Consider the following 19,600-nt stretch of genomic DNA (forward strand, 5'->3'; position numbering starts at 1 on the left):
GACTAGGTAAGATTAAGAGTTCAGCACGGACTAGGAAGGCCGAGATGGCCTGTTTCCGTGCTGTGATTGTTATATGGACAGTTAATCTGATCAACCATTCCAGTTACACTCTCACCCCCTCTATCTATTGGCCCCATCACTGGACTGAAGTGTAAACACTTTAAACTACTTTTTATAGTTTGTTTATAGGCAGAACAATAGGTTGGCAGGACAAGAGGGCCAGTAGGCCTGTTTCTGTGCTGTAGTGCTATTTGACCCTGTTGCAGTAAATACATACTGACATTTATGTTTCCTTGCACATTTTATTCCCTGTCCGTACTTTAACCTTTAACTTTATTTTTATATAGTTCTTTATTCTTTACAATTATTGAATGTCTTTTTTAACCAACGCACCAAAGCAAATTCCTAATACATGTAAATGTAGTATAGATGACAAATAAAGTTTATCCTGACATGTTACGGTTGTTTATTTTCCTTTCCAGGGGAATGCGATCCGAACATACAAATACACCTTTATCACCTTCCTACCACTTAACTTGATGGAGCAGTTCAAACGGGCGGCCAATGCTTACTTTCTGGCTCTCCTCATTCTGCAAGTAGGTATTCAAAACAAATCAAAATTCCCTGTGTGAAAACATGTGAATGTTGTAAGCCTTTCTTAGCCCCAGTACGAGAAGGGGGAAAAAATGCAGTTTTAGACATAATTTAAGTCATTCTATGTCACTTAAACTATTGTTTACCACTCATTCTGAGTGTAATTGGACTTTGTTCTTCTTGTTCTCAGCGTTTTGGCAAAAAGCAAATGTTTATTGTAAGTGGTGAGGTAAATCTTAGGCTTGCTATTGAAGATTAACCTCAGCTGTTTGACCAATCGCTGTTGCTAGCATATAGAACCACTGTGAAATAAAAGAAAAATATTGGGAATAACCAGTTTACCTATCAGAATCTAAATGTGAAATCAATGTGCAACTTTTGAGTCTATGTCCGCAGACAGCATTAACTAAAAATGAAATCCGCCTTTTAATTTCGCTCATTTGTTTGGGCATGGTGTATTTTGAGTTTTATTTTATACGAAAGTTACCCACTGCCTTCCGTTTGTTTTCTGAGCTTTCTGTAATTTCTCCATTGGTGATTTGGCTAACTCGAGCTTTAATAGATAGAATTATGGAATGATGGACCAGACTCTGGGCCAATTAGCCTAATTCTTCTCCCTTGTTTATGATCTTAATGTGTGTAGCAAGGATTCTTTACCTGGAATCCTCTGAACCCCTGGGGGGGGGGTGGATATCCATGGATAGATTCCAGGGGGTCCGTGAAATTTGATGGGAAAATTTACACACCTCGTGATTCCTTTACCTTAAGCTCCCTAATCAAATCTGGTTTATTGCACAACACCAAATCCAGAATTGCCCGTTCTCAAGTGGACTCAACCACAAGCAGCTCTGAAAAGCCATCTTGTGGGCATCCTACAAATTCCTTCTCTTGAGATGCAGTGCCAACCTGATTTTTCCAATTTATTTGCAAATTGAAAGACACCTGTCCATTGTAACATTGCCCATGCTATATGTCCTTCTACCTCCCATTGTAACATGTCATGGACACACTGATATGTTGTCTCTGTTCAGCTCATGATTCAACTTGTTTGTTCTTATTTAGGTTCATAGGGAGGGTTTTAGACATAGAGAGTAGTTAGGTTTACAGACATAGAAATGGGGCAGTTAGGGGCCAGGCCAGGGTCTAGTACTCCATTCCACCTTTGAAGGCCAATCACAACATGGACGAATGACATCTGTGGACAAACATCAGGCTGATAAAGGGTGTAGACAAAGACCAGCAAGTCCCCCAGGTCTGCAAGTCCCCCGGGTGATCTAAGGTTCATGTGGGCAGGAGGTGTGAAGGCCAGTACCCCCCTAAGTATGTGAGTCTTGGTGCTCAGAGTTTGAAGTCTGGAGTTTGGGGTCCCAACATCAGCAGATCTTGGGGTTGATGTTGAGGATTGAAGCCAGAGGTTGATCAAGGGTTCAGAAGTTGGTCCAACGATCTGGAAGAGGGGACCGAGTGTAGTGGATGTAGGTTTGCTGATTATACCAAATTGAGTGGAAAAGCAAATTGTGCAGAGGATACAGAGAGTCTGCAGAGAGATATAGATAGGTTAAGTGAGTGGGCAAGGGTCTGGCAGATGGAGTACAATGCTGGTAAATGCGAGGTCACCCACTTTGGAAGGAAAATGAAAGAGCAGATTGTTACTTAAATGGTAAAAATTTGCAGCATGCAGCTGTGCAGAGGGACTTGGGTGTGCTTGTGCATGGATCACAAAAGGTTGGTTTGCAGGTACAGCAGGCTATCAAGAAAGCAAATGGAATAACATAACATAAGAACATAAGAGATAGGAGCAGGAGTAGGCCAATCGGCCCCTCAAGCCTGCTCCGCCATTCAACAAGATCATGACTGATCTAATCTTAACTCTAGTTATCACCGAATCCCACAAGGCAACAGTGCCAACCAACAGGGCACCATGCCGCCCATTTTATTTTATTATTCATCCCGCCAAAACCCATGTGATCACCCAGGGGAGAAAAAAAACGATTTGCCAATTGAGGAGAAAAAATCTGGAAAATTCCTCTCCGACCCATCCAGGGTATCGAAAACTGGCCCAGGAGATCACATGGCTGATCTAAACCTAGCCTCATGTCCACTTACCTGCTCGCTCACCGTATCCCCTAATGCCATTTTTATCCAGGAAAATGTCTATCTCCGTTTTGAACTTATTGAGTGTAGTAGCTTCCACAGCTCTCTGGGGCAGTAAATTCCACAGCCCCACTACCCTCTGAGTGAAGAAATTTCTCCTCATCTCAGTCCTGGAACGGCATCCCCTTATTTTAAGATTATGCCCCCTAGTCCTAGTTTCACCCATCATTGGGAACATTCTCCCCGCATCCACCCGATCAAGCCCTTTCACAATCTTATATGTTTCAATAAGATCGCCTCTCATTCTTCGGAACTCCAATGAGTAGAGTCCCAATCAACTCAACCTCTCGTCATACATCAACCCACCCATCCCCGGAATTAACCTAGTGAACCTTCTCTGCACTGCCTCGAGAGCCAGTATGTCCTTTCTTAAATATGGACACCAGAACTGCACGCAGTACTCCAGGTGTGGTCTCACCAATACCCGGTACAACTGCAGTAAGACCTCCCTGTTGTTATACTCCATCCTCCTAGCAATAAAAGCCAGCATTCCATTGGCCTTCTTGACCACCTGCTGCACTTGCATACTAACTTTTTGTGTTTCCTGCACCAGGACCTTTGCACAGAAGCACTTTCCAGTTTCTCTCCATTTAGATAATAACTTGCTCTATTATTTTTCCTGCCAAAGTGCAAGACCTCACACTTGTCAGTATTATATTTCATCTGCCAAATGTCTGCCCAATCACTCAGCCTATCTATGTCCCCCAGCAGGGTTTCAATGTCCTCTGCACTCATTACACCCCCTCCCATCTTTGTGTCATCAGCAAACTTCGATACGTTGCACTTAGTCCCTTTCTCCAAATCATTAATATAGATTGTAAAGAGTTGGGGTCCCAACACCGACCCCTGCGGAACACCACTAGTCACCAAATGCCAGTCTGAGAATCAACCATTTATCCCAACTCTTTGTTTTCTGTTAGAAAGCCAATCCTCCACCCATGCCAGAATATTATCCCCAATCCCATGATTTTTTACTTTAAGTAATAATCTTTGGTGTGGCACCTTGTCAAATGCCTTTTGGAAGTCCAAGTACACCACATCCACTGGTTCCCCTTTATCTACTCTATATGTTATGTCCTCAAAGAATTCCAACAAATTTGTCAAACATGACTTCCCTTTTGTAAAGCCATGCTGACTTTGTCCTATTAAGCTATGTTTATCCAGCTGCCCTGTTACTGTTTCCTTAATTATCGATTCCAACATTTTGCCAACCACAGATGTTAGGCTAACTGGCCTATAATTCCCAGCCTTCTGTCTATTGCCCTTTTAAAATAAAGGAGTTACATTAGCATTTTTCCAATCTGCCGGGACCATCGCCGAGTCCAGTGAGTTTTGAAAAATTATCACTAATGCATCCACAGTCCCGACCGCCACTTCCCTTAAGACCCTAGGATGCAAGCCATCCGGTCCAGGGGATTTATCCACCTTCAGTCCCATTAATTTATCAAGTACCATTTCCTTGGTGATTTGAATCGTAGTTAGCTTCTGTCCCCCTAGAGCCCCCTGTTTATCCAGTGTTGGGATATTTTGAGTGTCCTCTACTGTAAAAACTGATACAAATATTTGTTCAGCGTTTCCGCCATCTCCATGTCCCCTACCATTAATTTCCCGGTCTCATCTTCTAGGGGACCAACATTTACTTTAGCCACCCTTTTTCTTTTTATGTAACTATAAAAACTCTTACTATCTGCTTTTATGTTTTTCACCAATTTACTTTCATAATCTATCTTCCCCTTCTTAATCTTTTTGTTATTTGCTGCTGATCTTTAAAAGCTTCTCGATCTTCAATCTTCCCACTAGATTTAGCTACCTTATATAACTTTCTTTTTAGTTGTATACTTTGCTTTATTTCTTTACTTAGCCAAGGATAACTATTTTTTCTTTTACACCCTTTTTTCTTCAGTGGAATATATTTTTCTTGATAGTTGTAAAATAACTCCTTAAATATACACCACTGATCAAGTACCGATCTACCCTTTAATCTATTTTCCTAATCCATCTTAAGCAATTCCGCTCTCATACCATCATAGTCTCCTTTATTTAAGCTCAGTACGCTTGCTTGAGATCCAACCCTCTCATCCTCTAATTGAATATGGAATTCGATCATGCTATGGTCACTCATTCCAAGGGGATCCTTTACTAGGACATTTTTTATTAGTCCTGTTTCATTACACAGGACCAGATCTAAGACTGCTTGCCCCCTTGTCGGCTCAGTAACGTATTGTTCAAGGAACCCATCCCGAATACACTCAATGTACTCTTCTTCAAGGCTGCTGTGTCCGACTTGATTAGTCCAGTCAATACGAAAGTTAAAATCCCCCATAAATATAGCTGTTCCCTTATTACAAGCCCCAACTATTTCCTGATTTATGCTCCGACCAACTGAGTTACAGCTGTTTGGAGGCTTATAGACTACTCCCACCACTGCTTTTTTCCCTTTACTATTTCTTATTTCTACTCAAATTGTTTCGTTATCCTGATCTTTTGAGCCAATATCATTTCGCTTTATTGCAGTGATTTCTTGCTTAATTAACATTGCCACCCCACCTCCTTTTCCTTCTTGCCTGTCTCTCCTAATTGTCGAATACCCTTGTATGTTTAATTCCCAGTCCTGGTCACCCTGCAGCCATGTTTCCGTAATTGCCACAATATCATAACCATACGTAATTATTTGTACCGTCAACTCATCAATTTTATTCCTAATACTACGTGCATTCAAATAAAGGACTTTCAAATATGTTTGACACTTATTTCCTACCTTTTCCTTTTGTACAACTTTACGCTTATCTCCATACATTCTTTCCCCTCCTGACACACTCTGTCTTTTTATTCCTCCACTTTTACCTACATCCATTACCTTCTCTATTGTCTTTTTAATTATTTGCTCTCTAGAATCCTCCCACCCACTAGTTAGTTTAAAGACCTCTCTGCAGCCGTAGTTATATGATTCGCCAGGACACTAACCCCAGCCCAGTTCAGGTGGACTGAACCAGTTCAGCCCGGTTCAGGTTGGCCTTCATTGCTAGAGGGATTGTATTTAAGAGCAGGGAGGTTGTGCTGCAACTGTACAGGGTACTGGTGAGGCCACACCTGGAGTACTCTGTGCAGTTCTGGTCGCCTTACTTGAAGAAGGATATACTAGCTTTGGAGGCAGTGCAAAGGAGGTTCACGAGGTTGATTCCAGAGATGAGGGGGTTAGACTATGAGGAGAGATTGAATTGTCTGGGACTGTACTTGCTGGAATTCAAAAGAATGAAAGGAAATCTTATAGAAACATGAAAAATTATGAAAGGGGTGGATGATAGAGGCAGGAAAGCTGTTACCACTGGTAGGTGAGAATAGAACTAGAGGACAAAGCCTCAAGATTCGGGGGAGTAGGCTTAGAACAGAGATGAGGAGGAACTGCTTTTCCCAGAGAGTGGTGAATCTGTGGAATTCTCTGCCCAATGAAGCAGTGGAGGCTACCTCAGTAAATATATTTAAGACAAGGTTGGATAGGTTTTGCATAGTTTGGGAATTAAGGGCTATGGGGAAAAGGCAGGCAGGTGAAGATGAGTCCATGGCCAGATCAGCCATAATCTTAATGAATGGTGGGCCAGGCTCAATAGGCCAGATGGCCTACTCCTGCTCCTATTTCTTACGTTCCCCTGTAAGCTGAGAGCCGATGGCCAAAGCCCTAAGTCTCGAGAGTCCACCGAGGAGGTTGGAGGCCAGTATCTATGAGGCTGCAGGCCTGGCCCCTGGGTTGGAACACTGTCTGTGAGGGGATAGGAGGGAGGAAAGGGGCTTGCCTTGCTATTGTTCTTCTGTTGTCATTGTTCTGCTGATCACGGGGGATGTGCTATGCTGCTGACGTTAGGATATATGGTGATGAACCCCCCCCCCCGGCCCCCAGCACATCCTTAGGTTGTATTGATTGTTGGGCAAATCCCTGTATGTTTCAATATATATGTGATAAATAAATGAATCTGTATAGCTTATGACCTGTAAATCTTTGTTAAACTTTGTTAATTGAACAGAAAATATTTCAAAATGAATTTTTCTTTGATAAGCTTGACCTCATACCTGTATGGAAAAGCCTTATTTCAACCAAAGAAGGCATTTTCCTAAATGTTGAAGTCTCCAAAGTTGGCAAAAAGCTGGCACCAGTGAAATAAATGAAATGTGTTTTCCCCTCCCCAGGCGATTCCACAGATCTCTACCTTGGCTTGGTACACTACATTCGTTCCTCTGCTGCTGGTGTTGGGGATAACAGCAGTCAAGGACCTTGTGGATGACATTGTAAGCATTTATTCTCTTTGCTCATTCATATGTTTAAACTCTGTCTGGAATTTTATACCTTTGATTTATTTGCAGCAGATACTTGAACTTGAGATGTTTATGTATTTAGTGATATATTGTTGAGTAGGCCCTTCGTGGCCTTCGAGCCACACCACCCCAGCAACCCCAAAACTCCGATTAATCCTAATTACAGGATAATTCACAGTGACCAATTAACCCACACGTGAACGTAACCTACCTTTGAACTGTGGGAGGAAACCAGAAGACCTGGGGAAAACCCACACGTTCCACAGGGGCCCACAGAACAGTGCCAGATCTGAATCCAGACTCCCAAATGCCCTGAGCTATGATAGTGTTGCGCTAACTTTTTAATGTATTGTGCTGATACAAAACAGAAAATATCATGACGTATCGAAGATTCAGAGTAAATATTTGTCACCATATACTACCCCAAGGTTCATTTTCTTGCAGGCATTCAGAGTGGAACAAAGAAATATAATAAAATCCATAAAAAGAACTACACACATACAGACAAGCAATCAGTGTACAAAAGAAGACAAACTCCATAAATTTAAAAAAATAATAGAAAATAAATATATAAGCAAATACAACTGAGAACGTGAGTTGTAAAGTCCTTGAAAGTGAGTCCATAGTTTGTGGAATCAGCTCGGAGTTGAGGTGATTGGAGTTATCCTCACTGGTCAGCGAGCCTAATGGTTGTTTCTGAAACATGGTGGTGTGAGTCCTGAGGCACCTGTACCTCCCTCCTGATAACAGAGCAGAGCATGAACAGAGCAGGGTCTGGAAAGTGCGTGTCTATGATGAAGGATGCTAGTTTCTTGTGGCAGTACTGTAAATGTGCTTGATGTGAGAAGGGCTTTTCCTGTGATGTCGCTAAATCGGCTGCGTCCACTTTTATTTTTGCAAGCTTTTCTGTGGGCCTTGGTGTTTGATACCATTTCATGATGCAACCAGTCAGGATACTCCCCGCTGTTCATGTGCAGATATGTTTGTGATAATAAACTTCAATTTTGATTTTTTAAGTTTGACCAGAGTAAGTTCCAAGGTATGTTAAAAGAAGTGAACATCTAGGAAAGACACCCATTCAGAATCAGGTTATTATCACTGACTTATGTCGTGAAGTTTGTTATAATTTCCAGATGTTGGGGGTCATAATGTGCTGGGATCAGAGGTAGAGAGACTTGAACTTGTGAAGCACAAATTCCAGAGCTGGAGGAATTTTGGCCCAAAATTGTAAAGTTTGGAGAAGCAGCCATTGTTCACATGATCCCAGTTAAGCTAATGTGCGTCGAGAGCTTTTCTGAATATCCACCTCTTGGTCACTTCGCTGACCGTGATGTGAGACACATGATGGCTGTTTGTGTGATCTATGCCATTTACTAAGAAAGAAATTTCTAGAAAAACCACCGGTAAAGTATTAAACAAGAGATTTTGTGCAGTTTGAGCATGGTAGTAATCTCTTGATTGTTGTTTGAGCCACATGCCAGTGAGGGTAATAGGATGATTTTGCAGATGAATGCCTGGCTAAAAAATCTTGTGTAGGGGGCAGATTTTCAGATTTATGGATCATTGAGTCCTCTTCTGTGGAAGGTATGACCTGTACAAGGAGGATACCTGAACCCATGGGGGACTGATGCCTTTGTAGGCAGAGCTCTGAATAAGGGTTTAAACCAATTTGGTAAGGGAATGGGAGTGATAGGGCTGAGGATGGGACAGTAGATTGGCAAGTAGATGCAATCTATAGTGAGACTGTGAGGAAGGATAGGCAAGTAATAGGGCAAAATTGCAGGATCAAAAGTTGTAGAACTGTTGTGAGTAGAGCTAAGAAACTGCGAAGGTAAAAGACCCTGTTGGGAGTTGTATACTGGCCTGCAAACAGTAACAAAAGTGTGGGCTACAAATTGCAACGAGACACAGAAAATGAATGTCAAAAGGGCAAAGTTATGATAGTCACATGGGACTCCAATATGCAGGTAAATTGGGAAAATCCAGTTGGCGCTGATTCCCAAGAGAGGGCATTTGCAGAAAGCCAACAAGATGGCTTATAATATAAAAGAGAATACAAAAAAAGTTTTTTTTCAGATATATGAAGAGTAAAAGAGAGGGTGAATATTGGACCACTGGATAGTTACTCTGGAGAGGTATTAATGGGGGACAAAGAAACGGCAGACAAATATTTTGCATCAGTCTTCACTGTGGAAGACTGTGCTCAGTGGTAGGATCCATTTCTTAATTAGGAGCAGTGTTGTTGGGCTAGATATATGATTGCAAATTAATTAAAAGCATTGAAATGAATGTTGTTACTATTTTGGCTCAATGTCAGAGGCTTGTCAGCTGGAGGAGTAGCTGGCTGCCAGAGAAGAGAATGTTCTGGGTGCAAAGACAGTTGATTAAACATAGGAAATAAGAAATGAGCCAGAGTGTTAACTACTGTCATGGCTTTGCTCCCCATCAGAATTGGATGCCCGACAAATAATGTGGCACATCAGAGACGATAGTCAGGGTAACACACAGAATGCTGGAGGAATTCAGCAGGTCAGGCAGCAACTATGGAGTGGAATAAAAAGTCCATGTTTCGGACCGAGACCCTTCATCATATTTGACTGTTTATTCCCCTCTGGAGATGCTGTCTGCCCCGCCAAGTTCCTCCAGCATTTTGTGTGTGTTGCTCTGGATTTCCACTATCTCTGGTGTTTATGATTGGTTAAGGCCATGCTGAGAAGAGCTGAGTGATATCAGCACGTACAAGCTGTTGTGTCTCGTCACAACTTCACGTCACTCATGCACACTTTCTTCTGTTCCCAATGACTTGACTAATGAGCTGGGATCTCATTGAAACCAACTGGACATTGAAAAGCTTTATAGATTGGACGTAGGGTGTCTCCTGTAGTGTAAGAGTCTAAGGCCAGATGGCACAGCCTTGGATTAGAAGAATGTCCCTTTAGAACAGCAATGAGAAGAAATTTCTTTAGCCAGAGGGTCGTGATTCTCTGGAATTCATTGTACAGATGGCTGTGGAGGCCAAGTCATTGTGTACATTTAAAGCAGAGGTTGATAGATTCTTGATTAGTGAGGGCATCAAAAGTTACAGGGAGAAGGCTGGAGATTGGGGTTGAGAGAGAAAATACTTCAGCCATAATGCAATGGTAGAGCAGACTTGATGGCCCAAATGGCCTAACTCTGCTCCTGGCTTATTATAATTTTCACCTACAGTAGATAATGTAGGGTTTTTGGTACTGTCAAAAACAAGGCAAGAGTGGATTGAAGAAATAGCAGATGTCAGAATGTATGCTGAATGAAACACAGATTCGAAAAATGGTTCAAATCACAAAATATACCAGAGCTAAACAAATACTTTCATGTGCTTCAGAAAAGATTCTTGTGCCGTGTTTCCCAAAGTGGATGCAATTAGAATGCAGGGATGCGCTGCTCACCCTTAAGTTATAAGTGAGCTCCTTACAACTGTTTGAAGTCAGTCAATTATGTGACTAGTTGTGTAACGGTGAACACCTTGAGTAAAATGTATCCCCTTATCCCTGCACAACTCTGGATAAGAAGCCCTTTTTGCTTTTGCAAGGTTCCAAAAAAAAAAGGTCCAAATGGTGGGGAGTTTTTTTGTGGAGAACTCTACAATTGACTAAACGATGAACCTATGGACCAGCTTTCAAGGACTCTCCATTTCATGCTCTCAATATTTATTGCTTATTTATTTATGATTATTATTTCTTTCATTTTGTATCTGTCCAGTTTGTTGTCTTTTGCACACTGGTTGAATACCCAAGTTGGTGCAATCTTCCACTGATTCTTTTATGGTTATTATTCTATTCTGGATTTATTGAGAATGCCTGCAAGAAAATGAATCTCAGGGTTGTATATGGTGACATATACGTAGTTTGATAATAAACTTACTTTTGAACTTTGGATGACTAAATTCTAAATGTGGTTAATTTCACTCCGAGGCATAAATGAAGAGAGTGGGTGAGACTTTTGATGTGGTTTGCAATGATTAGGCAGTACTTCATTGTGTTAGATGGGAAAGCGGGAATGACTGAATGAATGATTGAGAGGGATAATATTAATCAGCCATGATAAATGGTGGGGTAGGCTTGATGGGCTGAATGGCCTGTTTCTGCACCTATGTCTTAGGGTCTTATGTTATTAAAACTCCAAATGGGTAATAATTAATGACAGCTATCAATTGCATGCCCTGGGAGGGTCAACTACACTGTCAGTGAATAAGAGGGCATTTAGCAAGGGTGTCAAAGGCAGGAGAATGGGATTGAGATCAGTAATAAATCAGTCATGAGAGATTGGCAGAACAGACTTGATGGACTGAATGGCTTAATGCTGCTCCAATGTCTTATGGTCTTATGAACCAGGCATTTTGGCAAGATGCATGCAGACTGCAAAGTCCATCTGAGCAGAAGGTGATGGTCTTCGTGCAATGGATAGAGGGTTTGATAAACTTATCAAGTTTCCTCTAATGTCCAGAACTATCCATGAATTAATCAGCAATGCAACAGGCAATCAGAAGGAAAATGGGCAAGACAAAATTTTGATTTTAATCTATCTGTTTATTTCATTTTGATTTTTAAATAAAGAAAAAGTTGATCCAAGAAGAGTCATGTTGGATTAAGGAAGTTGGGTCCAATGAGAGAAATATATATATATATCCAAATGAAGCAATGTTCCTCCAGACCAAGGCACATGATGCAGTGCATGTAACTCACACACAGCACATAAAATAATATTACCACAAAAAATTATCAATAATAAAATATATTCCAGAAGATTGACATTCAGTAATCACAACACAAGTTAAAAAGTAAACAGTGTAATGCTAGTGGCACTTTGTCTGTGATGAGACCTGCTGGTGACAGGGAGTTCAGTAGTCTCAGTATGTGAGGGTAAAAGATGTTTCCCATCCTGACTACTGTTGATAGTCAGGTACTGTTGGTACTTCTGCCTGTTGGTAGGGGATCCAAGGGAGTGTGGGATGGATGGGAGGGATCCTTGACAATGCTAAGGGCCCTGCTGATCAATTTCTCTGGGCTTACCATTTATGAGGTAGCAACCTCATGGGCTAGAGGTGTCTTGGCTAAAACTCAATTAAGAGTACGTCAATAATCAAGACTGGATTATTCTGCTTTACAAGTCACAAATTCATAACTTCCAGAGCGTTACCAGCTGAGACTCTCGTGTACAATAAACTATTCTCTGACTAATGAAGGAGCCGTAATCTACAGTGAGCAATGTGACTAACAGCTTTTTACTTCTTTTAGGCAAGGCATAAAATGGACAAAATAGTCAATAATCGGTCGTGTGACGTCCTACAGAATGGCAGGTATTATTATCAATTTCTGAATCTGGATGTCAAATTACTTTCCGACTTACTGTCCGTTACGCTGCAGGCGTTCAAGGCAGCAGTGTTGGTCCTCCAGTGTTCAGGGCTTCCTTCATCATGTCAGTAGCTTCCTCTTGGTTTTCACTACTGTCAGACATGCAAGTCCTGGTTGGACACTCAGGAATACCGTCACACTCAGATGTAGAAGGATTCTTCTTTGCTGTTTCCGAAACAATTCTGTTTTACCAGTCAGGGTTGTTAGCCCTGAGCTGAACCCCCGAACCTGAAGGACTGGTGGACCACTCTTAGTCTGCTCTCTACCCTTTGACCTGTCTGGCATGAGTGACCCTAGCAAGAACCAAAGCATAAAGCCCTGACTCCAGCCGACAGAGCTCTCAGGGTCATTGAGGACCTGACGACAAGGTTGTGTTCCTCTTGGAGGATGTTACATTATATACTGTTTTAAATAATTTAGAGATACCGCACGGTAATGCTGCCTCTGGTCCACCATACCAATTATACCCATGTGACCAATGAACTGGCTAAACAATATGACTCTGGAAAGTGGAAGGAATGTGGTCACATTCAGTAAGAGTGTACACACTCCTTACAGTCAGCGTTGAATTTTAACCTTGTCACTCACACTGTACAATAGCAGTGTCTCATTTATATGTGTCCTGACGAAGGGTCTCGGCCCGAAACGTCGACAGTGCTTCTCCTTATAGATGCTGCCTGGCCTGCTGTGTTCCACCAGCATTTTGTGTGTGTTGTTGTTTGAATTTCCAGCATCTGCAGATTTCTTCGTGTTTGCTCTCTTTAGATATCAGTTGTAGATGACATAATACTCCGAGAGAAGCACACAAAAAGCTGTCAGGCAGCATCTGCAGAGAGAAATAAACTGGCGAGAACTTTCAGGACTGGAAAAGAAGGTGGGGGGGGGGGAGAGTACAAGCTGGCAGAAGATGGGTGGTACTTAAGGTGTGGGGAAGAGCAGATGAAGTAAAAATCCTGGAATTGGTATGTGGAAGAGGTAAAGAGCTGACAAAGAGGAGAGTGGACCACAGGAGAAGGGGAGCACCAGAGGGAAGTGATGGGCAGGTGAGGAGGGAAGAGGAGAACCATAATAGCCTGGGAATATTTTGTGGATTTTTGCAACACTTTTCAGAAAGCACCCTGAACCCTTGCAGGAAATTCTCTAATTCATCACAGGCAGTGAGGAAAGCTTCGTGCTATTGTTTAAGTTTGCAAATAGTTATGAATGTGACTGAATCTGGAGCAACACTTAATGGAACTGGGGGAAATCTGTTGTCAGGCAGTATCTATGGAAGGAAAAGGACAGCCAATGTTTGGGTCAACAACCTTCACCTGGACTAGAAAGCAAGAAGGGAGGTGGCCAGCAATGCTCCCCCTAGTTTTTTCTTTTTGCTGCATGGACCAACAACTATTGTTCCCAGCAGGAAATTTTTACATGACCTGAAAATTATGCAGCACTTTAAATGTTTTTCTTTGTATTATGCATACTAGAACATTTACAGTGAAAATTGAAAAGACACATGTTTATTAATTGAAGGGTGTAATGAAATATAGTAAAACAAAGAAAATCTTTCACATCTTTCACATATAAACCTTTTAGTTGCGTCCAGTTCCAGCTCCACAGCAACAAAGACTATTGCCTGGGAGCATTTCACTTACTGCATGGCCACACACCCACGCAGCATAGTGGGAACAGTGACTGCCAGTATAAAAGGTGTGTGTGTGTGTGTGTGTGTGTGTGTGTGTGTGTAGCAAGAACTGGTAGGAGATGGGTGGATCCAGGAGAGGGAAGGGGAGAGTTGGAAAGACGTAAGAAGCTGGGAGGTGACGAGTGGAAGTGACAAAGGGCTGATGAGGATGGAATTTGGTTAGGAGAGGATGGTGGACCATGAATCGATGGCGAGGAGAGAAAACAAGGAGAGGTATGTGAGCAATGGCAGCTTGGGAGGGTAGGGAGAGAAGGTGATGTGTGCCAGTGGGGTCATGAACCTGTGTGGGGAAAGAATGTGTTGACATTTCAGTTGAAACCATGATTCAGGACTGACATTGGAGGGGCACTTCTGTATTGGATCTACTACTGGGAGAAGCCAGAGTGGTAGTAACTGATTGTCTCACCAACTGGAGGCCATAGGGATCGGAGCTGGGCTTGTTGCTGTTTATCGTCAACATTAATGATTTGGATAATAATGTGGTGAACTAGATCAGCAAATTTACTGATGACACCAAGATTGGGGATGTAGTGGACAGCGAGGAAGGCTATCAAACCTTGCAGCAAGATCTGGACCAACTGGCAAAACAGACCAAAAGAATGGCTGATGGAATTTGATGGAGAAAATTGTGAGCTGTTGCACATTGGGAGGGGAATAAAACAACAGGGTAGGACTTGCATGATGAGGGGTAGAACAGAGGGATTGGAGAACATAGGTCCATGAATGCATGAAAATGGGCCCAGTCCGGTTATGCCTGTCCAAGTACACATATAAACTCGTTTCTGAACTGGTTGGGTGGATCGCTTTACCCACGGCACTGAGCCCTCGTCACCAGCCACAGATCGAACTTCCCTCAAAGAACATCACAAACAAACTGGCTAACTCAGCAGTATCGGCACTTCCTCCTTGAAATCATTCATCTGCACAAAGCAGTCTTTGCAATAGGGTCTCCCTTTCACATGGGATCCTCCTAGCATCTTCCCTTGCACTCTTCTCAGCACCTCTAACAAAAGACCTCAAATCAGACTACTGTCCTTCAGAAATCTAATGCCACCCAGCTCTCTCGAATCTTTCATAGCATCCCACTGGGCAGAGTGTTACAAACACGTTACCAAGACAAGCCCGACTGGCTGACACAACATTCTGTTGGGCAAATGGCTCCTTACCTCAGCTGAAGCTTAATTAACTGAACACACATAGCATTTGTGACCACTACTGCTCAAATAAAATGCTGACCAGCATAGCAGCAGAATTACAGTTTGAATCAGGGCATTATAATGCTGAACAAATTCAAATATTAATAAATAGCAATAAATAACAAGAACATGAAGTAACAAGACAAGGGGTCCTTAAAGTGAGATCATTGGTTGTGGGAACACCTCAATGAATGGACAAGTGAGTGAAGTTAGTTATCCTCTTTATTCTAGAACCTCTAGAGTGGTAGAAACTATTCTTAAGCCTGCTGCTGCATGTCCTGAGACTCTTGTACCTTCTACCAGATGGCAACAGCAGGAAAAGAGCCTGGCTTGGGTGGTGAGGATCTCCAATGATGGATGCTGCTTTCCTACAACACTGTTTCATGTAGATGTGCTCAGTGGTTGGGAGGGCTTTACCTATGATGTACTGGGCCGAACACACTATCTTTTGTCGGATTTTCCATTCAAATGCATTGGCGTTTCCATTCCGGGCTGTGATGTAGCCAGTCGGTACACTCTCCTCTACACCTGGTACAGTAGTTGGGATTTTATGTTGAAGTTGTACAAGATGTTGGTGAGGTCAAATTTAGTGTATTGTATGCAGTTCTGGTCACCTACCTGAAGGAATGATATCAATAAGCTTGAAAGAGTGCAGAGAAAATGTACAAGGATGTTGCTGGGATTTGAGGAGCTGAGTTATAAGGAGAGGCTAAAAAGGTTAGGACTTTATTTCCTGGAGTTCAGGAGAATGAAGGAAGATCTTAGAGTTATACAAATTGAGGGGTATAAATGCATGCCTCCCCCTCTGGTTTTGAATGAGAATAGAAAAAGAAGTCACAGGTTTAGGATAAAAGATGAGAACCTGTAGGGGAATCTAAGGGGGATCCTCTTCATTCAGAGGGTGGTGAGAGTGTGGAATGAGCTGCCAGTGGAAGTACAGATTGTTATATTTAAGAGAGTATAGGTACATGGATGGGAGGAATATGGTCCAGGTATGGGTAGATTGGACTAAGCTGTAGATCGAATGAGCACGGATTAGATGGGTTGAGGGGCCTGTTTTTGTGCTGTCATACTCTATGCCTATGTAACATGGTAGACTTTTTCCTACAGCAGAGTTGCTGCAGAAATTCCTCAAGTCTCTTTGCCACCACCGCCAGCCCCTAGGTCTTTATTCCAGACTTAACTGAATATAAATTCACCAGCAGTAGGATCCGATTGTGTCTTCCAGTCAGCAATCACTGCATTTAGCTATTGTCTCAAACCAAAGGTGTTTGCTGCACTCTGGTGTCGGAATGAGAAATGACATAATTCCTCTCCAACAAGTACATCACAGCTGCACTGAATTAACATTTTATTATTAATTTCTTTCTCAAATTAAAAAAATCTACAATGGGAAAATTCCAGATGGCACATGTATTTTATAATTTTAATAGCTTGTGTTTAAAATAATTGAAGAGTTTTGACGTTGTGGTGTTTGCCAAGTGTGGCAATTAACTTGCAGACGTTCCATCACTAGTTGAGGTGACAAGCTCAGTGCACAGTTGCCAGTGTTTCTCTCTCGAGCCTCTCAGCAATAAAATGTGCTTTACATCCAAATGAGTCAAATTTACGTCCTCAAGAAAACGTTTAAGAAATTGGACTCTAAATGCCAAGGTAAATCGCCTGCAGTAAGGATTCATTCCTGTTTTGAAATGGACTTGGGGTGGGGTTGGGGGGTGGGGGTAGAGGAATGATTAAAACAGTCAAGCAGAGCTGTAGACTGTGCTGGGAACAGGATGACTTCCCCCAATGACAATTAAGCATATTGTCCATGAAGTAGAAGTTACAATGTTGAAGTTTTTGTGTTATGTTACTCTGTTTCAGTCAGATAGTTTCTGACTCTTTTAGCCCAGCTCAGATGCAAATTAATTTTAACATTTTTTTTAGATTTAAGCAAGCAAAATGGAGGAACATCAAAGTTGGAGATATTGTACGGTTGAAGAGGGATGATTTTATTCCAGTAAGTTTCATTTCTACAAAATAGCGATTTTTTTTAAAATTTGGAGATCTACAGCACAGTAACAGACCCTCCCTGTCTCACAAGCCCACGCCGCCCAATTTCACCCTTGTGACCAAATGACTTACTAATCTGTATAGTACTGTGCAAAAGCGCACATATATAGTGCCTGTAAAAAGCATTCGCCTTGGAAGTTTTCATGTTTTATTGCTTTACAACATTGAATCCGAGTAGATTAATTTATCTTTTTTGACACTGAGCAACAGAAAAAGACACTTCTGTCTCAGAATGAAAATAGATCTCTACAAAGTGATCTAAATTGATTACAAATATAAAACACAACATAATTGATTGCATAAGTATTAGACCATAAGACAAAGGAGCAGAAGTCAGCCATTCGGCCCATCGAGTCTGCTCCGCCATTTCATCATGAGCTGATCCAATCTCCCCTTTAGTCCCATTCCCCCACCTTCTCACCATAACCTTTGATGCCCTGACTACTCAGATACCTATCAATCTCTGCCTTAAATACACCCAATGACTTGGCCTCCACTGCCGCCCGTGGGAACAAATTCCATACATTAACCACCCTCTGGCTAAAAAAAAATTTCCATATCTCTGTTCTGAATGGGCGCCCTGCAATCCTCAAGTCATGTCCTCTCGTACTAGACTCCCCCATCATGGCAAACAACTTTGCCACATCCACTCTGTCCATGCCTTTCAACATTTGAAATGTTTCTATGAGGTCCCCCCTCATTCTTCTAAACTCCAAGGAGTACAGTCCAAGAGCGGTCAAACGTTCCTCATATGTTAACCCTCTCATTCCCGGAATCATTCTAGTGAATCTTCTCTGAACCCTCTCCAATGTCAGCACATCCTTTCTTAAATAAGGAGCCCAAAACTGCACACAGTATTTCAAGTGAGGTCTTACGAGTGCCTTATAGAGCCTCGACATCACATCCCTGCTCGTATACTCTATTCCTCTAGAAATTCACCCCCTTCAAGTCAGTATTTAGTAGATGCACCTTTGGCAGCAATTACAGCCTTGTGTCTGTGAGGATAGGCCTCTATCAGCTTTGCACGTCTGGACACTACAATTTTTCCCCATTCTTCTTTACAAAACTGCTCAAGCTCTGTCAGATTGCATGGGGATCGTGAGTGAACAGCCCCTTTCAAGTCCAGCCACAAACTCTCAATTGGATTGAGGTTTGGACTCTGACTTGGCCACTCCAGGACATTAACTTTGTATTTTCAAGCCGTTCCAATGTAGCTTTGGCTTTATGCTTTGGGTCATTATCTTGCTAGAAAACAAATCTTCTCCGAAGTTGCAGTTCTCTTGCAGATTGCATCAGGTTTTTCTCCAGGATTTCCCAGCATTTTGCTGCATTCATTTTACCCTCTACCTTCACAAGCCTTCCAGGGCCTGCTGCAGTGAAGCATCCCCACAGCATGATGCAGCCACCACCATGCTTCACAGTAGGGATGGTATTTTGTTTTGATGACGTGCGGTATTTAGCTTATGCCAAATATAGTGTTTAGTCTAAAGGCCAAAAGGCTCAATTTTGGTCTCATCAGACCATAGAACCTTCTTCCAGCTGACTTCAGAGTCTCCCACATGCCTTATGGCAAACTCTAGCTGAGATTTCATGTGAGCTTTTTTCTACAATGGCTTTCTCTTTACCACTCACCCATAAAGCTGTGACTGGTGAAACACCCGAGCAACAGTTGTTGTTTGTGCAATGTCTCCCATCTCAGCCACTGAAGCTTGTAACTCCTCCAGACTTGCCATTAGTCTCTTAGTAGCCTCCCTCACTAATCTCCTTCTCGCACGGTCATTCAGTTTTTGAGGACGGCCTGCTCGAGGCAGATTTGCAGCTGTGTTGTATTCTTTCCATTTCTTGATGATTGACTTAACTGTACTCCAAAGGATATTCACTGACTTGGAAATTTTCTTGCATCCATCTCCTGACTTGTGCCTTTCAATAACCTTTTTGCAAAATTGCTTTGAGTGCTTTTTTGTCTTCATTGTGCAGCTTTTGCCAGGATACTGACTCACCAGCAGTCGGACCTTCCAGATACAGGTGTATTTTTACTACAATCAATCGAAACACCTTGACTGCACACAGGTCCCTAAAAACAGATCTTCGTTTAGCTAATTATGTCACTACCAAAACCAATCAGCTGCAACAGTGATGATTTGGTGTGTCATGTTAAAGGGGATGAATACTTATGCAACAATTATTTAGTGTTTTATATTTGTAATTGATTTAGA

The 19,600-nt window shown here is 42.1% G+C and overlaps 1 protein-coding gene across 1 annotated transcript in view; it reads left to right on the forward strand.

Moving 5' to 3' along the window:
- The window catches only part of atp8b1 (ATPase phospholipid transporting 8B1), a 179,668-nt gene that overhangs the window by 100,981 nt on the left and 59,087 nt on the right, over positions 1 to 19,600 (forward strand). Inside the window, exons 4-7 of the mRNA XM_059989680.1 lie at positions 483 to 596; positions 6,931 to 7,029; positions 12,333 to 12,394; positions 17,259 to 17,331. Coding sequence (XP_059845663.1) covers positions 483 to 596; positions 6,931 to 7,029; positions 12,333 to 12,394; positions 17,259 to 17,331 — 348 coding nt within the window. The remainder of the gene's footprint in view (positions 1 to 482; positions 597 to 6,930; positions 7,030 to 12,332; positions 12,395 to 17,258; positions 17,332 to 19,600) is intronic.

The sequence above is a fragment of the Hypanus sabinus genome, chromosome 14 (assembly GCF_030144855.1).
Source record: "Hypanus sabinus isolate sHypSab1 chromosome 14, sHypSab1.hap1, whole genome shotgun sequence".
In the NCBI taxonomy this organism is placed as follows: Eukaryota; Metazoa; Chordata; class Chondrichthyes; order Myliobatiformes; family Dasyatidae; genus Hypanus; species Hypanus sabinus.